At 32.9% G+C, this 26770-nt stretch overlaps 1 protein-coding gene across 3 annotated transcripts in view; it reads right to left on the minus strand.

The window, feature by feature from the left end:
• The window catches only part of NEMF (nuclear export mediator factor), a 65704-nt gene that overhangs the window by 35551 nt on the left and 3383 nt on the right, over positions 1-26770 (minus strand). For all 3 annotated transcript variants that reach the window (XM_074290502.1, XM_074290503.1, XM_074290504.1), the window contains 13 exons: positions 24658-24783; positions 19994-20142; positions 17929-17996; positions 11229-11315; positions 10285-10358; positions 9227-9297; positions 9071-9146; positions 8213-8275; positions 6648-6725; positions 6350-6558; positions 4138-4323; positions 1942-2005; positions 1472-1560 (listed from right to left, as the gene is read on the minus strand). In XM_074290502.1, coding sequence (XP_074146603.1) covers positions 1472-1560; positions 1942-2005; positions 4138-4323; positions 6350-6558; positions 6648-6725; positions 8213-8275; positions 9071-9146; positions 9227-9297; positions 10285-10358; positions 11229-11315; positions 17929-17996; positions 19994-20142; positions 24658-24783 — 1340 coding nt within the window. The remainder of the gene's footprint in view (positions 1-1471; positions 1561-1941; positions 2006-4137; positions 4324-6349; positions 6559-6647; positions 6726-8212; positions 8276-9070; positions 9147-9226; positions 9298-10284; positions 10359-11228; positions 11316-17928; positions 17997-19993; positions 20143-24657; positions 24784-26770) is intronic.

The raw sequence follows: 26770 nt of genomic DNA on the forward strand, positions 1-26770 counted from the left end.
AAAAAAATAGCTTTTAACTGAAATAAAAATTTAAGTCTTCATGAAACTAATACATACATTTATTGAGAACTTTCTTAATGAACATGTTAGAAGAGCACAGACAGGCTTCAGAAAAAAATTCTCATAAAAGAGTACATCTTTACAAACTGACTAAAAGGTGCAGAGTACAAAATGTTACTGGGTTTATTTTAGGATGATTACAAAAGTAGTTTAACATGTTCATTTTTTACTTTGTTTTTTGTTACTCTTTTCAGCTTTTTAATCAGATTGGCTATACATTTATCAAAAATGTTTCTCATTTCAAAGAATCAAAAAGATCACAGTTTTAGAACCTTTTCCCTTTCTCTGACTCCTGACAAGCTAGTAAAGCCTATAAACCTCTTCTCAGAACAAGGTTTAAGGGCATAAAATAAATTACATAGGATTATTAAAAAAAAAAAATCATACAATTGCATATATATACTTTTTTGTTTTTACACACACTCTCTCTCTCTCTCTCTCTTTTCTTCCCTCCCCCCTCCCCCCTCCTCCCTCCCCTCTCTCTCTAGGGTAAGCATCTCTGATCCAGTAACTATCTGATCCAACTCCCAATCTATCTCCTTTTGCAGGGGATTTCTGACAAAGGGATTTTAGCTTTTCCAATTTGGATGCCGGTTGTGCCTCTCAATGAAATTTATGATAATATTTATTTTTTTTTTTGCTGTCATGACATATTCACCTTTTTGGAAAACTTCCAGATATTTTTCACAATTATTTTCTAGCCTTGCTTTCCTGGTTTTTGTAGTCCAATCCCACTAGACAGATGGGGAAAGTGAGGACCAAAGGGCTTAAGTGATGTGCACAATGCTACACAGTTGTGCCAGAGATAGGGTTTAATGTAAGTCACTAACTCAATCTACTATTCTTTTCATTATACTATATTTTGGTTCTAAGTACCACATTGTAGGAAAAATATAGATGACTAGAGTCTATCCAGAAAAAGGAGATCCAAGATATAAGAAGCCTTAAAATTATGCCATAGAAGAATCAGTTACAGGGTCTGGGTATATTAGCAGCAATGGAACACAGCAGCTATCTTCAATTAGAAAAAAGATTAGTACTTCACACAATGTGAGAAATGAGAGGGACCTCAGCAACCACCAAATCTAACCCACACACAAAGAAATACTCCTTGAAGGATACCAAATAAGTGGTATCAAAGATTTTTTTTGGGGGGGGGGGAGGGTCCAGAGGACAATGATAGAAACAGCAGATTTCTATTCAATACAAGGTACAACTTCCTAAAATAAGATAATTCAAAAGTGAAATGGTAAATTACAACCATTTACAACAGGAATGAGGATTCCCTAGTTTTAAAAGAGGGGGACAATTTCAATGGTTTCTTAATATCCATTTTAATTCCTTCATATAGTGAGAATGATTCTCCAGTGAGAAATGGGAAAACTGAGAAGTGTAAAATAAATCCACTTACCAATACACTTTCCTTGCTTTCTGAATGGTGGTAACCATCTGAACTTCTTTGAGGGTTTGTTTTGTTTTCTTTTCTGCAGATCTGAATGCCTACAAATAAAGAAAATCATTTTAGAAGGAATAAGTTACAAAAAAAGGGCTAATTGTAAAGCCTAAGAAACTTGTAATCAGAAAATCAGAGAATTTTAAAGCTTTAAGGTACAGTGGTAACCTAAGATTACTACCTTATTTTATAGAAAAGGAAACTGAAGTCCTGAGAAATAAATTAATTTATGCAAAATCACCCAACTAATACATCTCAAATCTGGGACTAGAATCTAGATCTGCAGATTCCTACTCCAGTGCTCTTTCAATTATAACGTCTATATATGTAAAAGTGAATAGAAAAGGCATAGGAAAGAGAAGAAAGAATTCAATAAGACCATTAAAGTATCAGAGAGGGGAAAAGTTAGTCTGAGAAATATTCAATACCTTCTCAGCAGCTTCAACAGTTTTTTGTGTTTTCCTGGCAGCATGTCTCTTGTGGTCGTAATATCTGCAATAACATAAAAATTTATCTCAAAATCCAAACATCATGACTTTTATTTATTTTTTAAAGCATTTACTATGTACTTAAATCCTAACTGTGCTGGATACTAGTGATATCTTCTCTCAAGCAACTTACATTTTATTGGGGGAGATAACATCTACACATCTATCCATCTAAGTGCTAGTGTCTCTGACTTGTTGAGGCAATTGGGGTTAAGTGACTTGCCCAGGGTCATACAGCTAGGAAGTGTTAAGTGTCTGAGGCCAAATTTGAACTCAGGTCCTCCTTCAGAGCTGGTATTCTACCCACTGTACCACCTAGCTGCCCCATGAATTTTATTTTTTATGAACTTTATTCTGTAGGGCAGTTACATCTGGTAAAAATAAACAAATATCGTGGATGAAATGAAAGTTCAAAATAGGGAACATTTCTGAAATATCTCTGAGTCTTATTTTTTAACAATTTACAAGAAAAGTTTTATATGATAAAAATGCTTTTTAAATTTCTTTTTGAGTTCAATAACATCAAAGGAATTAATGAAAAAAAAAATGCAAAGGAAGATGGCAAAGCTATACCAGACCTAAGACTATATTATAAAGCAACAACCATTAAAAACATTTGGCAATAGCTAAAAAATAAGAGGGGTACATGAGTAGAATAGGTTAGGTACACAAGGCATGATAGTCAATGACTATAATAATCTACTGTTTGATAAACCCAAAGACTACCTTCTGGGATAAGAACTCACTACTTTACAAAAATTGCTGGGACAACTGGAAAATGGTACGGCAGAAACTCGGCACAGACTGTATCTCATAGGTTATACCAAGATAAGGTTGAAATGGGTTCATGATTTAGACATAAAAGGTGATATTATAAGCAAATTAGAAAAACAAGGGAGAGTTTACCTGTCAGATCTTTAGAAGGGAGGAATTTGTGGCCAAACAAGAAATAAGCAACATTATGAAATGCAAAATGGATAATTCTGATCACAATAATTGAAAAAGTTTTTTCATAAACAAACCCAAAGCAGCAAAGATTAGGAGGGAAGCAGAAAGCTGGGAAACAATTTTTAATAGTCGGTGCTTCTGATAAAGGCCTCATTTATAAAATATATAAAGAACTAAGTCAAAATTTAAGAATATTAATTATTCCCCCAACCAATAAATGGTCAAAAGAATATGGACAATTTTCAGCTGAATTAATTAAAGCCATCTATAGCCATATGGAAAAATGTTCTATACCACTGATTAGAGAAATGCAAATCCAAACAACTCTGAGGACTCACTTCACATTTATCAGATTGGTAATATGACAGAAAAGATAATAATTACTGGAGGAGATGTGGGAAAACTGGGCCACTAATGCATTATTGGTGGAGTTGTGAACTGATCCAGTCATTCTGGAGAACAATTTGGAACTATGCCGTCAGGGTTATAAAACTATGCATACCCTTTGATCCAGTAGTGTCCCTATTGGGTCTGTATCCCTAAGAAATTATATAAGAGGGAAAAGGACACACATGTGCAAAAATGTTTGTAGCAGCTCTTTTTGTGGTGTCAAAGAATTGGAAATTGAGTGAATGCCCATTAAGTTGGGGAATGGCTGAATAAGTTATGACATATAAATGGAATGGAATATTATTGTTTTATAAGAAATGATGAGCAGATTGATTTCAGAAAAGCCTGGAAAGATTTATATGAACTGATGCTGAATGAATGAGCAGCATGAGTATATTCTATATAGTAACTGCAAGATTATATGAAGATGAACTAGGACAGACTTAGCTGCTGTCAGCAATTTGATGATCCAATAATAGACTTGGGATGGAAAATGCTATGTACACCCAGAGGGAGAACTAAGGAAACAATGTGGATTGAAGCATTCAATTTTTATCTTTTGTCTGTTTGCTTGTTTGCTTTTCCATCACATGGCTAATATGAAAATGTTTAAAATGATTGTACATGCATAACTTTTATCGGTTTGCTGTCTTGAGGAAGGGAGAGAGAAGGAAAGGAGGGAGAAAAAATTTGGAACTCAATGTTCAAAACTGTCTTTACATGTAATTAGAAAAAACCCAAATTCTATTGAAAAGTTAAAAAAAAAAAAAAAAAAAAGCCTGTATTGGATAATCTTACTTTTTGGCATTGGCATATGCTGACAAACTGAGATCAACATCAACAAGTAATGGCTTATTCTTCTGAAGTTTTTGAAGCTGTTTGTTCTTTTGCTTTTTTTTTTTCCCTTTTGGTTCTTCTGTTTCTTCTTTCTCAATGTTAATTTCATCATCTTCCTCTTCCTCATCTGATATTAGATATGGATTTCTAGGGAAATCATTTCAAAATTACATAAGTTTTTCAAATTTAAGATAACAAACTTATTCTAATTATAAACATTATATGATACTTAGTTTGTAGAACTTAAAATAATTCCAAAGCTCCATGTAAACATAAGAGACAATGAATTCTTTACACATTGTGGGTAAATTTTGTGGCAGGGTCAAATATCTCATTTTCTCTTCACCACAATCCTGAGAATTAAGTATTATCAGTATCCCCATTTTAGAGACAAAGAAACTGACATAGAGGTTAAGTGATCTGCCCAGGGTCACACAAATAATAAACTCTGAAACTAGATTTGAACTTAGGTCTTCCTGACTCCAATTCAGTGGTCAATACAATGCAACACCCAGCAATCTATAATTTGTTACTATAAGTGTTCTTTCCACAGTCTGAGACATGTAAATGAATCAATATTGCTTGCAATAAAAAATATACATATTCAAACATAGGTATATTAATAAATATAAGTAACGATCTTATTAGAATCTGTTTATTGGAAGTCAATTCCTCCTTCTCCATGAAGCCTGAATTTGTATTTCACATGTACAATCCCAAAATAAAAGTCAAAGTACCTGTATAAGGTCTCTAATTACTCATTTGAAAGCCAGACTTCAGACACTTGTCAAATGACTGCCATGTTTCCCATAAGTGTTAAATGTCTCTTGCTTCTTGCTTCCACCCCTAAAACCAGCTGAGAAATCTTCCCCTTCCTTTTTCCATAGGTAAGGGTTCATCTCAGCTCAGGCAGCTCCATGGTTAACCTTGAGTAAATCAAGTAATATTTTGCTCTGATACATTCATCTCCCTCAAAGATACCAAAGCATAAATCTGGAAAGAAATGGGATTTTCCCTATACAAACAGGGAAAACTAGGAAAAATTTATGAATTGCCACATCACTCTAATTTGGGAAATTGTCACATCATTGTCCTAATCTGGACACAGATTTATAGGCCTCAAGTATCTGACTCCTATTTCTAGTCAGCTTTTAAAAATTTCCTCTGGTGTTGGGAGTGGCTATGGGAAAATACATTGTTATAACTGGTTCAATCATTGTAGAAGGCAATTTGTAATCTATGTCCAAAAAGTTACTAAATTGTACATATCTTTTGATTCAGCTCTTAAAAAACATTTCAGCAGCTTTTTTCATAGTAGCCAAAACTTGTAAACTACCCATTATCCTCCTATAGGGGAACAATTAACAATAATGGTTTATGAATATAATAGGATATGAAGTGTCCCAAAAGTCTTAGCACATTTTTAACCTATTAACAAAAAATCTTAGCACAGTTAAGACTTTTAGAGTACTTCATTTTATACCATAGAAAAAATGCCCAAATAGTTTTAGCGGACTCTATACAGAGTGAAATGAGCAGAACTAGATGAACAATTTATATGAAAATGTTACAGAGAAAATAATTTTCAAAAAGTACTATAGAGCTCTGATCAATATTATGGTAAATCACAAGTCCACAGGAATAAAGATGAAACATGGCACTCACATCCCACCAGAAAAGTGATAAACAGAGTTGTACATTTTTGGACATGGCTAGTATGAGAATTAGTTTTGCTGGACTTAGGTGCTGAGGTTTGTTTTTGTTTTGATTTTTAATTATTTGAGGGAGGAAAAGCACACTGAGATAGAGATAGAGAAATAACAAATGCTTGGGGGAAAAAAATCGAATTTCCTCTTGACAGTGAATATTATGTATGAGTTTCTTTTTCCCCTACCAAAAAAGAATGCTTTTTTCCAAATGAAGGAACTGCTATAAGCGAGAGAAATTGGTCAAGGCTCCTACTCATTTCAAATTCTTCAGATCTAAGTAGTTCTTATTCCATTTGTTGCAGTGAATGGTCCTAAATTAAGTTTGCAGTTGGGGGGGGGGGGGGAAGCAGATAGTGAAAAGAATATATTAGGAGAAAGAATAGGGAAAAAAGTTATTTTGGGTCAAAGATGATCAAAAATGTCGACATCAGCAATTTCTCATTACTGTATTTCACAATACTTACTTTAGCAGCATTGTGACATGATTGGTTTGCAGTTTCAATTCTCTGATTGCATTTGCAACAATATCTCCTTGAGCTTGGGCCTCTTTTACAATTAGTCCAATTTCTGTCCAGTCTATCTGGTTGGCTAAAGCACTCCGAACTACTTGGATGGCTCTATCAACTATCTGTAGATTCATTTCTATGAGTTCTCCTTTGATTTTGTCAATTTCCTTAAAGAAAAAAGAAAAATAATTACCACCAATGCCAATTAAATATACCTTTTGAAAAGTAGTTAAGAGTGAAATATAAAATTTAGTACCTGAGCTTGGTGAAGGGCTTCTAATCTGTGCTCATGATCCTTACGAACATTATCTAATTTCTTCAATGCTTGTTTCTCCTTGCAACAGCAAAACAGATAAAAGGATATTAGAAATACAAATCTAGGTAAGTATTAAATTGAATCTGAACTCAGAGGAAAATATTTTAAAAATAAACAAGGTCACAGAATCATTAGATAATGAAACATGCTGCTCAGAGAAAATTTAATGGGATTTTAATAAATTATTATTTTTCATCTCTTCATGCCAAATATACACATGAAAACTAAAAAGGGAAGCTAAAAGAGCGTCACACATTGATGTTCATCTTTGATTAAAGCATATAACAAAAAAGATTTGATTAAAGAATTTTTTTTTGATGACTAAACATTTGCACAAATTCATTTTCTTGGAAGTTAAAAAATTATCATGTCAATGTATATAAATATATTGTATTTAATTTATACTCTATCATATTTAACATGTATTGGTCAACCAGCCACCTGGGGGGAGGGGGTGAAGGAGGGGAAAAATTAGAACAAAAGCTTTGGCAATTGTCAAAGTTGTAAAATTTACCTATGCATATATCTGGTAAATAAAAACTATTAAAATTAAAAAAAAAAAATTATGTCCGGAAAAAAAAACAAAACAACACCACTTAGGCCACAATATTTAGAACCCAAATTTATTTTTAAAATTGAAAAGAAAGTATATTTTCCTACTATGTTTATTTTCCAGTTTATTAAGTATTCCTCATTACTTATTTCTACCAAGTATCGCTTACGTTGACAATCTAAAAATCTGTCCATGTCAGAATTATCTAGGGGACTATTTTTTGGCAAAAATGGGGAATAAAAAAGAAATCTTTTTCTTTCACCTTTTTCTTACCATCACTTATTGCTGCCAGCCTTTTCTAACTTTTGTTGCCTTGGGACTATGCTATGCTTTCACTGTAGCACTGGACCTGGACCTAGCTTTCTCCAAATTACAAAATTTTCCAATTAATCCAAAAATCTCTTTTCTGCAATTATCCCACTAAAACTCATTTCTTCAAAGGAATTCTGAGTTCCAAGGCAATTTTAGGGTCACAGAAATAAATTATTTTTGCTTTGTTAGTATTGTTAATAATAAATTATATAATATTGAAGCTTAGGACAATAAGATTAATTCTCCTCAAAGTATTTGATTTTTAAAAGAAGATGTTGTCTAACTGGAAGAATGCTGGAGGATATTTTTCAATAGAAGGTCTGAGCCTTTCCTCAAACAACTGAATATTTTTTATTTCTATAGTACAGGTTAGTAATCTGAAAGGGCTTCCTAGGAAAAGAACAATTTAATAATCAAATCAAACTATTGTCCTTTAGAGATTTTTTTTTGAGGCAATTGGGGTTAAGTGACTTGTTTAAGTCACATAGCGAGGAAGTATTAAGTGTATGAGGCTGGACTTGAATTTAGTTCCTCTTAGCTTCAGGGCTGGTGCTCTATCCTCTGAGCCATTTAGCTGCCCCACTTTTGGCCCTTGTAAAACATAAATACAGTATGCTTTTAAATATAAATATAAATATACCTGTTGTAAAGCTTTCAAGTCTATCTTCTGGCCTTCTAGCTTAGAATAAAATTCATCCACTGCCTTAAAAAAACAAAACAAAACAAAAAAAAAAAACACATAATGCATAGAAATCTTCAAAATGTTATCACTGGATAAAAAAGAATGAAATGGGTCCTACTCTCAAAAGATGTGAAAAAAGACATATTATTTCTTTCTTTTATAGAATCCTTGGATGGAAGAAGAATGAGAGGGCTGAGAAGTAAAATAATAAAGATTATTTTGAATCCATGCCTGTTTCTTAGAAGATAAAATTGCTAGAGTGCACAATCTTGAACAGTGCAAAACAGTTGTATCACATTCAAACTCACAATGAAAATACAGCAAATTTACTTTTTATAAAAGCATAAATACTATTTATTAATTTGTAATTTAATAATCTCATAATGCAACGTATCAATAAGCCAGGCAACAAATTAACAAAAGTTGAAAAAAAAGCAGAGAATTTGGTTAAACATTCTGTGAACTCCCTGAGAGGTCTCTGAATAAATAACCACTTAAGGTATCATATCTTAATAAAGCAGTAACTTTTTCCCTAAGTATTTCACTTTTTTTGTGTGCCATAAAAATTCCCTAAGAAATTAACTGATTTGGACCAATTATGGTGCCTTTAATTTTTGATCAAAGGTCATCATCTTTAAACAAAATGGTAAAGAAATATAAGTGGATATACAGATTATGATTGTATCACATATTGCCTACATTTCACAGAACTGCCAACAATTATTCTATAATTCATTGTTACATTTCTCAATTAGAGAAAATATATGAATCTATCTAGATTAGCCAACAAAACAAACAGATTACCAGAAAACCCACCTTGTCAAATGATTCAAATTCTATATATGGACATTTGGAATGTTGAGAAAATAAGAAAGGATGAAATTCTTCATATCTGTAAATAAATCCATAATATAATTTAAAACATTTTATATTAAACAAGTCACCCGTGTGAGCTAATCTTCAAATACCTACGTGAGTATATCTTCAGATTGCTTATCTGGCTCCAGGCTTGGTTTTTTCTCTTTTTTCTGAATGATATACCCCTAAGGAAATCAAACAAACAAATTAAATTTACTAGAGTCATGTTCTCTATTTTAAATTTTCATTTGCAAATATAATTTGGGCTGAATTTGTTGCTAGCTTTTTTGGGGCTGAGTGCAGGGCTATGACAAAGAATACCAATGAAGTAGGAAACAGTAAAGAATAAACTGACAAGCCGTGAGATAATTAACAGAAAATTAGTCTAGAGAAACAAAGACTATTGGAGCTGGAAGGGACCAATCCGATTCCTCTGATTTTCAACTTAAAAAAAAAAAAGCAAAAATAAAAACCTGAAGTAGAAATGTAAAACAATTTGCCAAGATCAAACAAAAGCTAGTGGCTGACCTAATAATATAATCTAGTCTCCTGATTTCCAGTTCAGCGATCTTTTCAAATATAGGGCAATTTCTCTACTTGTGGAAGCTATATAGTAAAAGCCTTTTAAAAAGTCTAACAAACTGAAACTTACTCCTCATATCTCATCCCAAGAAAAGATCATTTAAACTATTCTAATTATTACACTTTTCTTGTTGTTCAGTTATTTTTGACTCTATGTGACCCCATTTGGTGTTTTCTTCTCAAGAATATTAGAGTTACTTGCCATTTCCTTCTTCTCTAGGTCATTTTACAAGTAAGGAAGCTGAGGCAAAACAGGTTAAGTGACTTGCCTAGGTTGTAAGGATCTAAGGCCTGATATGAACTCAGGAAGAAGAGTCTTCTTGATTCCAATCCTAGTGATCTAGCCAGTGTACCATCTAGCTGACCTTTTATAGCTAGTTTAATCTGTTTCAGTTCATTTTATGAATAACTTAAAAGCTAAAAAAGAACAAAATTCAGAATATTCATTAAGAATTCATATTCAGAAATGTAAAACATAAGGCAATCCAGATAACAAGACCACAAAATTTATACATACTATGTTTTATAAATTGTATTTCCAACTCTAAAGTTGCTAAAGGAATAAAACCAGAACTTAAATAATGTTCTACCTTTCCACTGAAGTTGGACATTGTTTTCATATGATCTTCTGCTTTTTGCAGACAAACAAGTACTTTTTCAATATCTATTATGGGAAAGAAGAAATAACAATTTACTTTCTCCTTCCTTTATTATGTCAATGCAGCATAAATCACTTACAATAATGCTTTGAATTACAGACACTGAAGCAAAACAAATTTTGTTAGTAAGAGCTAGTAATATATTTTAAAGTCTTCTTCTAGTTTTGTTTTTTAACAACAGAAGAAATTAAATCTTGTTTGACCTACTAGCGTTGAAAACATGCTATTGTTAAGGCAACTGAAATTATAAGTAATAGTTAAACCCTTTTTAAGGAAAAAAAAATATGCTATGATCTGTACATTAGCACATCAAAAATGTCTTAGAATTTTAAGTATGGGAAATAATGTTAGTAAAATTCCAAGTCTAGCCTACAAAAAACTTTTTAATCAATAATATAACAGAACTATAATTTTGATAATACTATGGCACTCAACAATTTGGAAGATTCTTTGGAAAAATAAAATCAAAGTTCTAACTATAGATGCCCAAAACACATTTCTCCTGCTCAGCATCAAAGGATGTTCTACATCCTACAGTTCCTACAATTGTGGCTCCAGTGTCACAAGAAGGTTTTCTGTGAAGAAAGGAGGGCTGGCTATTATATTACTGGTGGCAGTAAAACATTACAAGCATTAATAGAGCTCCAATGGCAAATGGGTAGTAAACTCAATAATGGAGGGAAGGTAAGATAAATACATACATACATATATATATATATATATATATCTGTGTATGTATATCAAGTATTTTAAGTCATATATATTATTTATTTAATTCTTTTCTAGAAACATTGTTCATAATTTTAAAACTAACAAAAAGCAAACAAAGAAGCAAAATAAATAAAAGTGAACAGTTAAATTTGTAACATACATACCTCCAGTTTCAAATTTCTCATCTACTTTGAAATGGCTGGAAAATCCATTTTCTATAAGACAGTGTTCAATCAGAGTGGCCCCATAGGCTATTACAGTAGAAAACATCATACTTAGTATTTTCCAATATTAAATAAAGCAATATTAAAAATTCAAAAGTAGCAAAGCATCCTGAAGGAATGTCAACATGTGTCAAGAAAATCAAACCAGGGGCAGCTAGATGGTGCAATAGATAGAGCGTTGGCCTTGAAGTCAGTAGAACTTGAGTTCAAATCTAACCTCAGACACTTAACACTTTCTAGCTGTGTGACCTTGGGCAAATCATTTAACCCCAATTGCCTCAGCAAAAAAAAAGAAAAAGAAAAAAGAAAATCAAACCATCACCACTATCTCCCCTCAGACCCAGATGAAAAAAGCCCAGAACCCTGAACCAAAGAGCCTATGGCAATATTTCCATTTTAGTATCTAAGCAATCATTTTGGGAAGCAGTAGCTTGGTCAATGCTCCTGTAGATACTGCAGCCATTACTATTGAAGATACAAAGGGAAAGAAGTTGTCACCAAAGTCTTTGACACTGTCAGATAGCTCATCATCAGAAAATGACATGATATTTGTAAAGAGGAAAAGCAGCATTTCTATCTGTTTTGCCACTGTGGGCAAAAAAGGTGTGGGACTTTTTCATGTGAAGCCTCCCATGTGTTGTCTCCTCCATGTGAGTTCCCTGAGAACAGGGACTATCTTATGCTTATATTTATATCTTCAGTTCTTTATACAGGACGTGTTTATTAAAGGCTTTATTTATTCATTCAAAAATGAAATAATCCACTGTAGTTATGATGGATGCTAAATTAATAAGATGAAACATAGCCTCAATTTCACATGACAAATACTGTAATTACTACTTAACCTGTGATAGAACCATGATTTCATGGATAATGTAGGTATTTTCCCTCCATTGATATGAATCAAAAGTAATTCATACTGTTCATCCTTTGTTTGTTTCTGCAAAGACGATCTACCTAATGCATTTCTCTAGCTTTTAATATTTGGGAAATAAAAACGTACCATTTAAGATGTGCTTTTATCATGTATTATTCTCAATAAATGACAAGCTAAGCATCTTTCCTGGTAGAAAATGTTTTTGATCATGTTTTATGATATTTCTTATACACAAGTGATTATTGGAAACATATCATAGTAAGCTTATGTCCCATCATGTTTATTTTCAGTTACCTTAGCTCAGAATTTTGATTCTTTAGAAATTATATTCCAGGCAAACATACTAAGAGTATACTAGTATTAAAGAGATGTTTCGTGACCATAGACAAGTCACTTAACCCCAATTGCCTCAGCCAAAAAAAAAAAAAAAAAAAAATTTAATAATGGAGTGTTGGGACTTCCTTCCCCATGTGCAAACTCTCTCTGAGGATACAGAATGTATTACAGAATGCTTATTTTGTTTTGCATCAATCTGAATTCTAAGTTTCCTATTCATTATTTCTTTGAAACACAATAATATTCTTTTCTATTCATATATCAGTTTATTCAGCAACTTCCATATCCACTTTCCTTCCTTGCCAACATATCCAGAATCAGTATACATAGCTCCCCTTAATTGGCTTACCTAGTGGTCTCTAAAATCTTTGGGCAAATATCCCTCCCCTCCCCCAATCTGGTATGCACTCCTTTCTCATCTCTACCTCTTAGAATACTTAGTTTGAAGCTTCAACTTGGATCCATTCTTATTAGGAAATTTCTGATCCCCTGAATATTTAGTGCTTTGTCTTTCCTCAAATTTTTATTTATCTATTTATATGTTTTAACTCTATAAGCTTTTTGAGGACAAGGATTGTTCTCCATCTTTTCCTTTTTTCCATACAACTTAGGCCAGTGCCTTGAAAATATTGATTTCTGCCTCCCTCTCCCTTGCAATTTTATTCACAGAACCTCAGTCATATATTCCACTTCTTGTTGGCCCTTGCCCTTACTTTATCCTCCATGATCAGTAAAAAGTCCTCAAAAACCATTAGTAAAATTTACCAGTCTCTTCTGGACCCAATATCTCCTGGAACTCTGCTACTAAATTTCAGCCTTGCCTCTTCCTGGCTCAGTTAATACACAGATTTGATCACGTTTCCTCCCATAATATGCATATCTTTCAGTAGGACTGGCAGACAAATACAAGAGATTGGTTTGGGTCAATCCTCATAATCCATGACAAAAAGATTCTCTGTAGCTATATAAAATTAAGTGGCATAAGGCAGATTCCAGGTATAGGGAATAGTAGAATTGGGACTGAGCAACTAAGTGATGAAGGGTATAGAGTGCTATGCTCAAAATAAGGAAGACCTTTCTTAGCTGAAATCTGACCTCAGACACTAACTAGCTGGGTACCCTGGGTAAGTCATTTAATCTTGTTTGTCTAAATTTTTCAGCTAAAAATAAACTGGAGAAGTAAATGGCAAACCATTCCAGTATTTTTGCCAAGAAAATCCCAAAGGAGATCACAAAGAAAGGATCTTTACCAGAGCACCAATTACTGAAAAATAAATTTTGCCCTTTAAAGGGCAAACATGAGGAACAGAGTCAAAAATTACTTGTATTTAAATTTTACCTTTTCTGCTTTTCCACTCATTTTTATGTTCCATATGTTGCCCATTACCTATGCACACAAAAGGGCTTTCTTCAAAATTATCAATGAACTTTAATTACCCTATTTAAAGGTTTTTTCTAAGTCTTTATTCTTCTCAATCTACATGCAACATTTAATAATACTGACCACTCCATTTTTTTTACAATAATCCTCTACTTATTCAGTTAGGCAGGTCTTCAAAGTCTGGGAGCTTAACAGAGCCTATTCATGCTTTCAACCATGAAGTTCAGATGATAGAGAAAAGGACTTAAATTCATATGTTTCTGCATTGGTCAAATGGGATATTTATTAACAAAAACTAAAGAATGGGATATTTCCTTTTTTTTTTTTTCCTGGCTGAGGCAATTAGGGTTAAGTGACTTGCCCAACCAAGGTCACCCAGCTAGGAAGTGTTAAGCCAAATTTAAATTCAGGTCCTCCTGATTTCAGAGCTGGTGCTCTATCCACTGTGCCACCTAGCTGGCCCCAAAATAGAATATTTTCTAAATAGATCAATGGGATTATTTGTCAAATTCAGCAGAGAACAACCTGCTAACTTGGAAACATCAAAATGTGGGATTAAAGCTAATTGTCATATATAAAATTCTTAGTAAATATTTATTGAAAAGAGATGTTTTTCTTATTCTCCTAGCCTATAAACTGAATTTGAAGTTGTATCTGAATGAGAAAGTGATTCACTCAGTCCTATCAATTAAAGGATTTCAATTCTGATAATAATACTGTTTCACCTAACCAATGAGGGCTAAGAATACATGGAAAGGTAAATATATACTCATTCTTTTTCAAGTTGTTTCATTTATATTAGTAGCAAAAATGTGGATTCCTAAAATTATCTAGATAACACGATTTTTATGGTAGTTTGTTCTGTCAATATAGGAAAAAAAAGTTATATTAGATTACTGTTTAAACTTCAAGGGATCCATGATCTTGTTGATGAAACTCATAACGCTTCCATATTTTATAATGCTTGTTTATATTTTCCCAGGAATCCTGTATGAAGTGTATGCCTATGAGCATTATCTAGGTCATTATACTTTTTCAGTACTGGTATAGCAACTAAGTTGTCCATCTTTTATTCCTTACTCTCTCATCATGATTTATGATGATACATTTCAGACCTATGGTAAGGATAACTACAGCCTACTTGAAGCCTACTTGACTTTGGGTGGCTTGTAATGATCCCAAAACCTAACTTTTTTAAAGATCCATTTTCATATTTAGAGTTTAGGAATAGTGAAAGCCTGACATCACTTCCCAAATGCAATCCCATTTGATTCTGGACCTACACTCTTCTTTCATACCTGTCTCAATTAAAACTCACTAGACCTGCCAGACAATTCATATTACAGACTAAGCAAAATGAAGTTTTAAAACAATTTAATTTTTCCTGGATTGTTAGGCCAATCACTGTTGCCTATACACATGCCCATGTTCCCCTATCTTTTTTTTTTTCTTCATGTTCCCCTATCTTTAAAAAAACCTCATTTGACTCTATTATTCTTATTAGTTACCCTGTTATTTTTCACCTTCCTTTCACAGCTAAATTCCTTAAAGAAGCTGTAAATACTAGGTACTTCCAATTTCTTTCTCATTGTCTTCTAAATTCTCAGCAATAGAACTTCCAACTTCATTATTCAACTGAAATTACTCTCTCCAAATTAGCAATGATCTCTCGATTGTCACATATAATGTTCTTTTCTCAATCCCCCTACATCATGGCCTCTCTGCAGGATTTGCTACAGTTGATCACCTTCTCATCCTGGATACTTTCCCCTCTAAGTTTTTGTGTGTACTTTCCTTTGGTGGTTCTATTTATCTGATGCTCTTTTCCAGTCTTTTTCCTGGATTTTCATTTACATCATACCATTTTTCTATGGGTGATCACCAAAGCTCTGTTCAGGGCTCTCTTCTCTTATTCATCTACTCTATCTCACAAATTCCATTAGTTTCCTTGGGTTCATTTATTATCCTTATGCTTACAATTCTCAGATCTACATATCCAGCCCTATGCTCTCTCTTGAGCTCCTGTACCACATTAGCAACTGCTTATTAGCCACTTTGAACTGGAAAGCCCTTTGGCATCTCAAATTTGAAATGTCCAAAAAAGAACTTGGGAAAACCAGGCTCAGATTCAAAATTTTGGCATCACTGTTGATTCTTCAGTTGTACTCATTTCATCTATCAAATCAGTTAGCAAACAATGTTATTTCTACTTCTACATCATCTCTTATTTCTCCTTTTCTCTAGTTAAGTCTCCAATCTACATCAAGGTCTTATTTCAATATTCCTCTAAATGATCTCTCTGCCTCCCAACTCTTATATACTTTTCACACAGCTACCAAAGTGATACTTTTAAAATATGTCTGCCCATTAAACTCCGAATGAAACCCTATTACATCAAGGATCAAGTATAAACTCCTTGGTTTGGCACAACCTGATTCCTTCCAGTCTTCTTACATGTACTTCCATGACTTCTAAAATTAAGCCACACATTTACTGTTCTTCTCACATAATGCTTCATCTCCCAACCCTGTGTCAATGCACTGGATGTTCTTCCATACTACCATCTTTTATTTTCCCCAAATTCCTTAAATTAAGATAAAATACCACCTTTCACAAGGAGTTTATTCTCTGCCTTCCCTCCCCAGGTGAACTAGTACCTTCCCTTCTAAGATTACTTTCCATCCACACTGCATGTATGTTTTGAGTATTTATTTAAATTTAATTAAAAAAGAAATATTTATGCACTCTTGATTTATTTTCTCTCCCCACGCTTACTAAAATGTATGCTCCATAAAGGACAGATTGCTTTGCCTTTTTTTTTTTTTTTTTAAATTCTCAATATTTAGCATAATTCCTAGCAAACAGTAAGCATTTAAAATAAATATTTGCTGATTGACACTTTACTCCATTTCTGATGTTAAACATCCTAGCCACACTGGCCTTCTTGCTGTCCCTGACATATAATTTTCCATTTCCCATCACCATGCCTTTGTATAGGCTGTCTCTGCCATGCCTTGAATTCTTTCCACTCCTCAACTCTATTTTTAGAATCTCTTACTTCTCTCAAAACTCCCCTTAAGTGCCACCTTCTACAAAAAGTCTTTCCTGAGGCCTTCTCCCTTGCCCCCAATGCAAGTCCCCTCCCAAAATACCATGCACTTTACACATATTTTATATGTATTTGCTTTTGTTCCCTTGATAAGCTCTTTAAGGGCAGAAAATATTTCATCTTTATCTTTGTATCTCTAGCATCTAACACAGTGTCTGGCATATAGTAGGTTTTTAATAAACGCTTGATGGTTTATTTATGCAATATTTACAATAAGTTTGGAGCCAGATTAGGAGATGTCTTGAATATCTTTATTTCTTTCATAGGTTAGCTAGATGGTGCAGTGGATAAGAGGGCCAGGCTAGGAGTCAGGAAGACTCATCTTCTTGGAATTCAAATCTAGTCCTCAGACACTTACTAATTATGTGACCCTGGGCAAGTCTAACCCTGTTTGCCACAGTTTTCTTTTCTGTAAAGTGAGATGGGGAAGAAAACAGTATAAAATTAAGAAAGAAGGCATATGAATTATTGTTGTTCATCCTTCATTTTCAAGGAGGACCAATGACTATAGGTGATGTCTTAACTTGCTCGTGAAATGGATTAAAGCGAGATAGAGTTGTTCAAATTTGTCAGCCTCTCTTCCAAAGTCAATGAAGTCCAGTGGCAAGAAAAAAGTCAAAATGATTGGTAATAGGCCCAGATACAATGAATGATGTCCTCTTATTGGCCTTTTTTCTTTTTGGTGGGAAATATATTATTTGTGATTTTTTTTCTTCTTGCTAAGATACTTTTAATTATAATCCTTCAGATGGCCTTGTCTCCAACAGAGATTCACTTTCATTTCTATTTCAATAAATGTTTGCTGAACTGCATATTTTCAAGCATGCTAGTTTTCATTTTTCCAAAAAATAACAAATCAAAGAACATTTTTTTAAAAGACATTATCCTAAAATTATTATCTTACAAATATCACACTGTAATACATAGTATTACTTACGGAGATATGGATTAAGAATCCTCTTTAATTGTTCTCCTTTGGGTGCACTGGATATTATTTCAGTTAATCTAAGAAAAAAAAAGAATTACCTCTTTAATTTCCTTGAAGCTACATTATCTGGGGGGAAAATTACTTTCGGAGAATAAAATGATACATATGGTTCTTGTATGATGTCATCACACTTCTGTGTCTTTACCTAATCAATCACTTAACAAAGCAATTTATTTTATGGCAAGAAGCTTTTTCCAGTCAAAATTCAATTATAAAAATGGTCTAGCCTGTCATTTCTCGAATTCTATTCTACACAATTTCAGAGTTCTATGAAGACAAAAATGATAGTGGCAGACACACAATCACTTTGCTCTCCATTTCATTTTCTTTGTTGATCACACATAATGTATACATTCAATTAATATAGAGAACAGTTAAAATTGATCACTGGAAATATTTTATCCTGGGCCAACAAGAAATCATTATTGATAAAACCAAGTAATATTTGCAGCACAATCAGTGACTTTTAATTTTGGCTGAACTATCAAATGGAGAAAAGATGAACAAGTTTAGTCTTTGAATGTAATACTGTAAAAATTATGCTAATAGAAATGATGAAAGGAATGGTTTCAGAAAAACCTCAGAACACTTATGTGAACTGACACAAAGTGAAGCGAGCAAAACCAAAGGAACAATTTACACAGTAACAACAATATACAAAGATAATCAATTTTGATTCAGTAATTCTAATCAATATGACTAAATACAATTCCAAAGGACTCATCATTTAAATGTTCTCTACCTCCAAATAGAGAACTGATGGAATGAATGTAGACCAAAACTTTTTTTTTTCTTTTTCTTTTTTGGTGGCAGTAATGAACATGGCTAATATCATATGTTTTGTATAACTTGATATATAAATACAATGAGCATTGTTTTGTATTTCTTGCCTTTGCAATGGTGAGGAAAGGGGCACAGGAAAGGAGAGAATTTCAAAACTGAAAAATTTTTTAAATTGACTGACTGGCTGAATATACACAAAAATTTTGTGTCTGTATTCTTTAGGTTGCTTTTTAACTTTTTTTTTTTTTGTAAATGTCTATTATGAGTAATTAGGAAAAATGAGGAAATTTGTAGACAAGGGATGTCTTTACTACTATGATTCTGACAAAACATTTACAAACTTAGATTCAATACCAAATCCCAAATATAGAACAAATGTCAATATTTCAAACACAGCTTTATTTCCAATGATCCTAATGTATAATGTGTATTATATAACATTTTAAATAACAATTACATGGCTCAGGCAAAAATCACAAAGGTATTTTCAAACAAAACACAAGAAGTTTTAAAACAAAATTCTAGTTTTTTTAAAAGACAAAAACATGAAAAATTATAACAATTTCCCAAAATAGTGGCTTATATAAACCTTAAAAGGCAACATGAACTGTTATGAAACACATGATAAGCTATTACATCCAAACATCTAATGTTTTCAATTTTAAAATACTTATTCTAGCAATAACATACTTTGTTTAGACTTAAACTGATGATACCTATGAAATAAAACTGATCAACAAAAGCAATTTTAAAATCAGTTATTTGTTATTATTAGAAGAAATTTTTTCTGCTAGAGCTTATGCACACTAATTAATTACTGTCTAGAAGCTGAGAACATATTATAAAACCTCATCTTTTTTCAGTCTCAATTGTCCACTTCTTAATTTCTGCTTCTCTTACATTCAGGATACTCATCTTTCTACAAAAGAACCAGAAATATCCAAATGCCCTTCATTTTGGGAGGAAACTACTATCTATTCATGAATAATAAAAAACGTGGCTAAATGTCTTTAGTTTACATTCTTAAGTAGAATTTATTTACCTGAAATGACCACATATGCATATAACTTACCAGACATTATACACTTAATTGTCAATTTAGACAATGTTATCAGACCTAATTTATATAAGTAAAAGTAGATCCAAACATTTCAAATCATATTATGACAAGGTCTAATTTTATTTCCCTAAAATTAGGGAACATGTTTATTATAAATAAAGCATTAATTACCTTTCTAGTGAAAGTAATGGTTCCATTACCCTAGCATGATCAATTGGATATTTTTCTCGAACAGCAAACTTCACATCATCTGCTTCATCACTTCTAAACCTCAAGATATTTAAAATGAGGTATTCATAGTTGGTAAGAACAATATTCCCCTGAAATAAAAATTTAAAAACAACTTGTAGCTTAATATTTTTCTCAATATTGTATCAAGGAAGAAAAGGGAAATCTTCAATCAACATGCAATGAAATAAGTTTAAAAACAACAACAGAAGGTCCAAATATCTTCTCTAGCTTATTTTTTTTAACATCCCTTAATGATCTGATTATAGAAACTCTAAGGAGCTCCAGTTTGAAGCCTACTAGAAGTAGTATGATTTATGAAACCAATCTGCATTCGCAAAGAGTGTATCCTCACTGGCAGATCTTCAAATTAATAAAAGCACAGATATTCTGTTCTTTTAACAGATAATAGACTCCCACTACTGATAAGATAATTCTTTAAGTTATATGTGAGTACAAATAGACATCTCATTTGTAATTTTAATTGAAAGGTAATTCCTATGACCCTAGCATGACATACCACTTAGCTTTTAGCAGCAATGGCATCAGAGATGATTTAAAGGCTGTCTATGAAGAACTACAGGTCCCTACTTCAAACATTCAATACATTCTTGAAAATCACAACATAAAGTCAAAATGGTGGACAGTTAGGTGGTGCAGTGAATACAATACCAGCCCTGAAGTCAGGAGGACCTGAGTTCAAATCTGGTCTCAGACACTTAACACTTCCTAACTGTGTGCCGCTAGCCAAGTCACTTAACCCCACATGCCTCAGGGAAAAAAAAAGTCATAATGGTAAAATATCTATTATCTATTGCTGCCTTCATTTACTGGAATTATCAGTCAAATTATAACTGGAATTATACAAATTAAACTGGAATTATATTATCAGTCAAATAACTGTCAAATAACAAACACTAAGAAGTATAGGGTTTTTTGTTCAAAGAGGTTTGAAAAAACAAAAATTTCGGGAATCCAGCACAGTATTTAAAAAGCTAGCCTCAAAAGTGTGGGTTAAAACCCCATCTCTGATCAATGCTGACTATATAACCCTAAGAAAATCATTTAACCTCTCAATCCAGGAAACAGCTCTCTAACATTCAAGTTCCAGATCAACATTGGCAGAGGAAGTTTCGTTATTGGGAGTACCTAGAAGGACAAAATCACAAGCCTGGTCCAAATTAACAAAAATGGAGATTTATGCAAACAAAAAGAGATTTAGAAATACACAGTCCAAATATGTTCTTTTGTTATTTTGTTAAAAAGTAAATTTTTATTTTCAATTAAACTTTAAAATTTTGTGATTGACAACATATTTTACATATTAAACTTATAAGAATAAAGAAGTAGCCTTTGTGATTCATATTCAAATTTTTTATAGAACTCAAACATAACTCATAACTTTCTACCATATCATTTTGTGCCTATTAGACTCCTGATACCTTGACAGAAAGTATCTGCAATACAAACCATGAATTCCAAAAATGGAATATTTTTACAAGGTGGACATGGCTAAAATTTAAAGGGTGCCAAATTCTGGACAAGTCTAACTGTGTAGGAGATGGACAAAAAGAGAAACAAGTTAAAAAATGAAACTAAGAAAAATCAGATCTAGGCATGTAATTTCATTACTTTTCCCTTACTGTCTTTTTTTATTGTTTTCTTATTTCTAGTTATAGATATACATTAATTTTTTTTCAATGTAAATATTATTTTTACTAAAGCTTTTTATTTTTCAAAACATATGCATGGATAATTCTCTAACACTAACCCTTGCAAACGTTGTGCTGTGGGACAGCTAGGTGGCTAGATAGTGGATAGAGCACCAGTCCTGAAGTCGGGAAGACCTGAGTTCAAATCTGAACTCAGACACTTAACACTTCCTGGGTGTGTGACACTGGGCAAGTCACTTAACCTCAGCAAAAAAAACAACAACAAAATCTTGTGTTATAATTTTTCCCTCTTCACTCACCCCCTCCCCAGATGCTAAACATGGTAGAAATATATGTTAAATCCAATATATACATACATATTTATACAATTATCTTGCTACACACGGAAAAATCAAATCAAACTGGAAAAAAAATAAGAAAATAAAATGCAAGCAAACAACAACAAAAAGGGTGAAAATTCTATGTTGTGAATCACACTCAGTTCCCACAGTCCTTTTTCTGGGTATAGATGGCTCTCTTCATCATGAGATTATTGGAACTGGTCTGAATCATCTCATTGTTGAACAGAGCCAGACTTTTTTCTTACAACATAAGCCTTATCTCTTATACCACAGAGGTAAAATACCTCTGTGATCTCCAAATTTTTTTATTGTAATCCATGTGTAAAAAATTTCTGAGCAGAAATTTTTAATATTTTATTTACTTATTTGTTAACATACTATCATACTAATAAATTTGTGCATTATGAAACACAGATGAGAAATACATAAAGGATGAAATTAAAATGAAATAGAATTTCATTCTAGAGTCAATAAGGAGGGCTGGAGTTTACTGAATAGGGAAATGGAAGGCCTAGGCTTTAGGAAAATCAATTTAACCATTATTAGAGGATATATCGGAAGTGAGAAGATACTTGAGGCAGAGATGTCAATTATAATGCTACTATTAGTCCAAGTGAGACATGATAAAAACCTGAACTATACTATATAAGTAGAAAAAAGTTAACAAATACAAGAGACATGGAGGCCAAACAACCTAAGTTGGCAAATGGTTGAACATATGGAGTGAGGAAGAATAAGAAGAATAAGAATAATGGCACCAAGGTTATGAAACCTGTAAGACTAGAAAGACGGTGGTGCTCTTAACAGTAATTGGAAAATTTGGAACAGAGGAATATTTTGGAAAAAGATAATGAAATGAGATTTGCAATCTGATACAACTCCATCCTTGTCCATCCTTGCTACTCTTGTGCAACTCACTCTATCTCAGCAAAAAAAAAAAAAAAGAGGTGGCAAGAATTTCTCACTTTTCTAGCACCATAACATAGAGCCCACCCTCCAATAGTTGCCTTTGATAGCTACAATGACATCTGAGGAGCAGGAACAGGTATGCTAGATGGAAAGGGATACTTTCTTAATAGTATTTAATGCACTTATTTTGAGTATCCAAGCTGTGGTTAGGCTATAATTGCCTGAGGGCAAGGAAGGGAATAGATTAGTAGTTTATAAAGTGGAAAGGGAAGAGAGGTGACTGTTAAAGGATAAGACAAGTCTCACAATTGACTATCTGGAGAGGAAGAATGTAGCACTGTGTTGATAACTACCAGTTGGAACTACCAGTTGCTCTCCTCCCCCAAATGTAAGTATGAGAAACTTATAAGTTTAATCTGTATTATTAAATTTTCCCTTCACTTTCTTAAATCTGTAATCAATAAAATAAGAAATCAAGTATTGATTTCTATTATTTATCAATTTATAAGATATAAATGCACATAATGAAAATTTTTAAATTCTGTCTTGAGAGGCAATCAATTAGTGCACCCCTGATGTGATCCACCTTTATATCCTCCAATTAATCACACATTTCTTAAGGTTAGACCATGGCCCACATTTTGGAGTCTACTGTTTTAGACAACTAAGGACTGTCTGAAGTCTAACTTCACTATTAATTTTTTTAAACACCATTAATTTTTTTGGGTTTTTTTCCCCTGTAGATGATCACTGATACTTTTTTTGTGGACTATAATTTTTTTTCCTCTAGATCACTGATCGAAAAAGAACTCCTCCTGACATTGTTGGTGGAATTGTGAATACATCCAGCCATTCTGGAGAGCAATTTGAAACTATGCTCAAACATACCCTTTAATCCAGTAGTGTTATTACTGGGCCTACATCCCAAAGAGATTTTAAAGAAGGGAAAGGGACCTGTATGTGCAAGAATGTTCATGGAAGCCTTCTTTGTCGTGGCCAGAAACTGGAAACTGAGTGGATGCCCACCAATTGGAGAATGGATGAATAAATTGTGGAATATGAATATTATGGAATATTATTGTTCTTTAAGAAATGACCAGCAGGATGATTTCAGAAAGGCCTGGAGGGACTTACATGAACTGATACTGAGTGAAATGAGCAGGACCAGGAGATCATTATATACTTCAACAACAATACTATATGATGATCAATTCTGATGGATGTGGCCACCAATAGAGCAGTAATGAATTGAATCAGCTACACCCAGCAAAAGAACTCTGGGAGATGACTATGAACCACTACATAGAATTCCCAATCCCTCTATTTTTGTCTGCCTGCATTTTTGATTTCCTTCACAGGCTAATTGTACAATATTTCAAAGTCCGATTCTTTTTGTACAGCAAAATAACTGTTTGGACATGTACACATATATTGTATTTAATTTTTAATTTAACATATTTAACATGTATTGGTCAACCTGCCATCTGGGGGAAGGGGGGGAAAAGTTGGAACAAAAGATTTTGCAATTGTCAATGCTGAAAAATTACCCATGCATATATCTTGTAAATAAAAAGCTATAATTTAAAAAAAAAGAAAGAAAAAGAACTCAACCCTGCTACACATCAAGCCAAATACATGACATAATAATTGTCATTTCTTAGAAAGATAAAAGTTTTCAACTTACTTTATCATAAAGCTCAATGATTAAATGATAGGCAGCTTCATCACTTCCAAACTGAAAATCTACAATCCGATCCACACCAAGCTGTTTTACACTGACCAATCTTCGACTCTTCAAATGCTTTCGGCACTATCCAAGGAAGGGAAAAGTTATTTATTCAGTGTGAATAAAACTAAACTTCTAAGTCATCTATTATTAGATCAGAATATGCTTAATATATTTATATTCATTTTTTAAAAAACTGAATTCAGGAAATACTTATTAAGCATCTACTATATACAAAGTATTAGATTATATTATAATATATACATTATACATATAATATATTATACATATATATATATATGTATATATAATATTATAAGGCCTAAAAATCATTTATGTATATTATTTGACCAAAAAAGTAAGGAATCCCTAGCTAATTGGTTCAGCGTGGCTGGAAAATATAGAAGTTAATAGAAGAAAATATAGAATAACATTTAACAATTGTAAAAAAGGCAGGTAAGAACCAGATTGTGGAAGATTTTAAAGACAGGGCTGAAAAATTAATATTTTGTCTGAAAGGCAACAGGAAATCCCTAAGGGCTCTTGAGTAGGTATATTGCACAATTAAACCTGTACCATAGGAAATTTATGCTGCATGAAGAATGACCCCTACAGGGGAAGGAATCTGAAGCTGAAATCAATCAAGAAGCTTTTTCAGTGAGTCATATTAACAGAGAAAGATGACCGATGTTACAGGGAAATATTATGGAAATAGAATCAATATGACTGGGCAACTGAAATCTTCATGAATAAAAATCCATTCCATGATATACCTGACAGGTAGTCTTCAAGTCTTTGAAGACCTCTGGGGAGACTAATTCCTTTGGTAGACCATGCTATGTTTGGATAACTTCAAGAGAGAAAGCCTGAATGACAACCTGATTACGATGCTACCTTATGGGGAAAAGTTTATCCTCCATTCCCAGCAAGTCTTTCAAATACTTGTAAATAGATATTATATTCCCCTGTTATTCTTCTTATGGCTAAAAATATCCTTAACTAGCTAGTTCCAGGTAACTGACAATGTTTCACCCTTGTTATCTCCCAGTCTTGCTGTTACATATGTACCTTCTGACACTGCATCTCTTGTTGTGCCAACAGCAAACAACACTACCACTGCTTCCAGAAAATGTATGCCTATAATAGAACACCCTATCTTTAGATTTATCATCCTTATGATTTTCTAGAACAAAACTCTTCCCTAGCCACTACTCCTCTGTGACAAGCTAACTCTCCTTATTTGAGGGAATTAAAAATTAAAATATAGTATATAGTAACCACTTAAATATCTTTTAATTAATTTATAAATTCAATTCCTTCAACAGATTGTCACAATGCATGATTTTAAAGGCCCTCTGATGTTCTAGCTTCCTACTTCTGTATGCTCTACAAATTATCAATGTCCTTCTTATCATGCAATGCCTACAATTAAATAAAATATTCCAGATATAGTTTAATCACAGCAAAGTACAGTGGGATTCACATTTATTGGTTCTGGATACTACAAATCTCTAAATGTAGCCCAGCACTGCATTATATTTTCTGATTTCCTTATCTGTTAATTCACATTGAGCTTGCAGTCTATTAAAATTCTCAGATATTTTCTACATAAACTAACGTTTACCTATATGTCAACATCAACTCATGTAGTTGCCTCAACTATGAAAGTTCATATTTATTTCTATTAAATTTAATCATATCAGATTCAGCTCTTAGCATTTAGTCCTTAACAATGTTATTCTGGTCTCTCTTCTCTCCTAAGTTCAATTACTATGTCTATGCAGATAATGCTCAAATTTATATGTCTAGCCCTAAATTCTCTACTGAACTATCACACATTAGTCTCTGAATATCTTCTCTAAGATGTTCAGTAAACAAATGAAATGTACTAATTCCAGAGTGAAATTTTTATTATCTTCCCTATGTATCTGCTACTCCTCCAAATCTGGCAGTTTCTCAGAACCACAAACACTTTTAAGTTTTTGGGGATTTTTTGCTGATGCATTTGGGGTTAAGTAACTTGCCCAGGATCACACAGCTAGGAAGTCTTAAGTGTCCGAGGCCAAATTTG

The sequence above is a fragment of the Sminthopsis crassicaudata genome, chromosome 2 (assembly GCF_048593235.1).
Source record: "Sminthopsis crassicaudata isolate SCR6 chromosome 2, ASM4859323v1, whole genome shotgun sequence".
NCBI classification, from domain to species: Eukaryota; Metazoa; Chordata; class Mammalia; order Dasyuromorphia; family Dasyuridae; genus Sminthopsis; species Sminthopsis crassicaudata.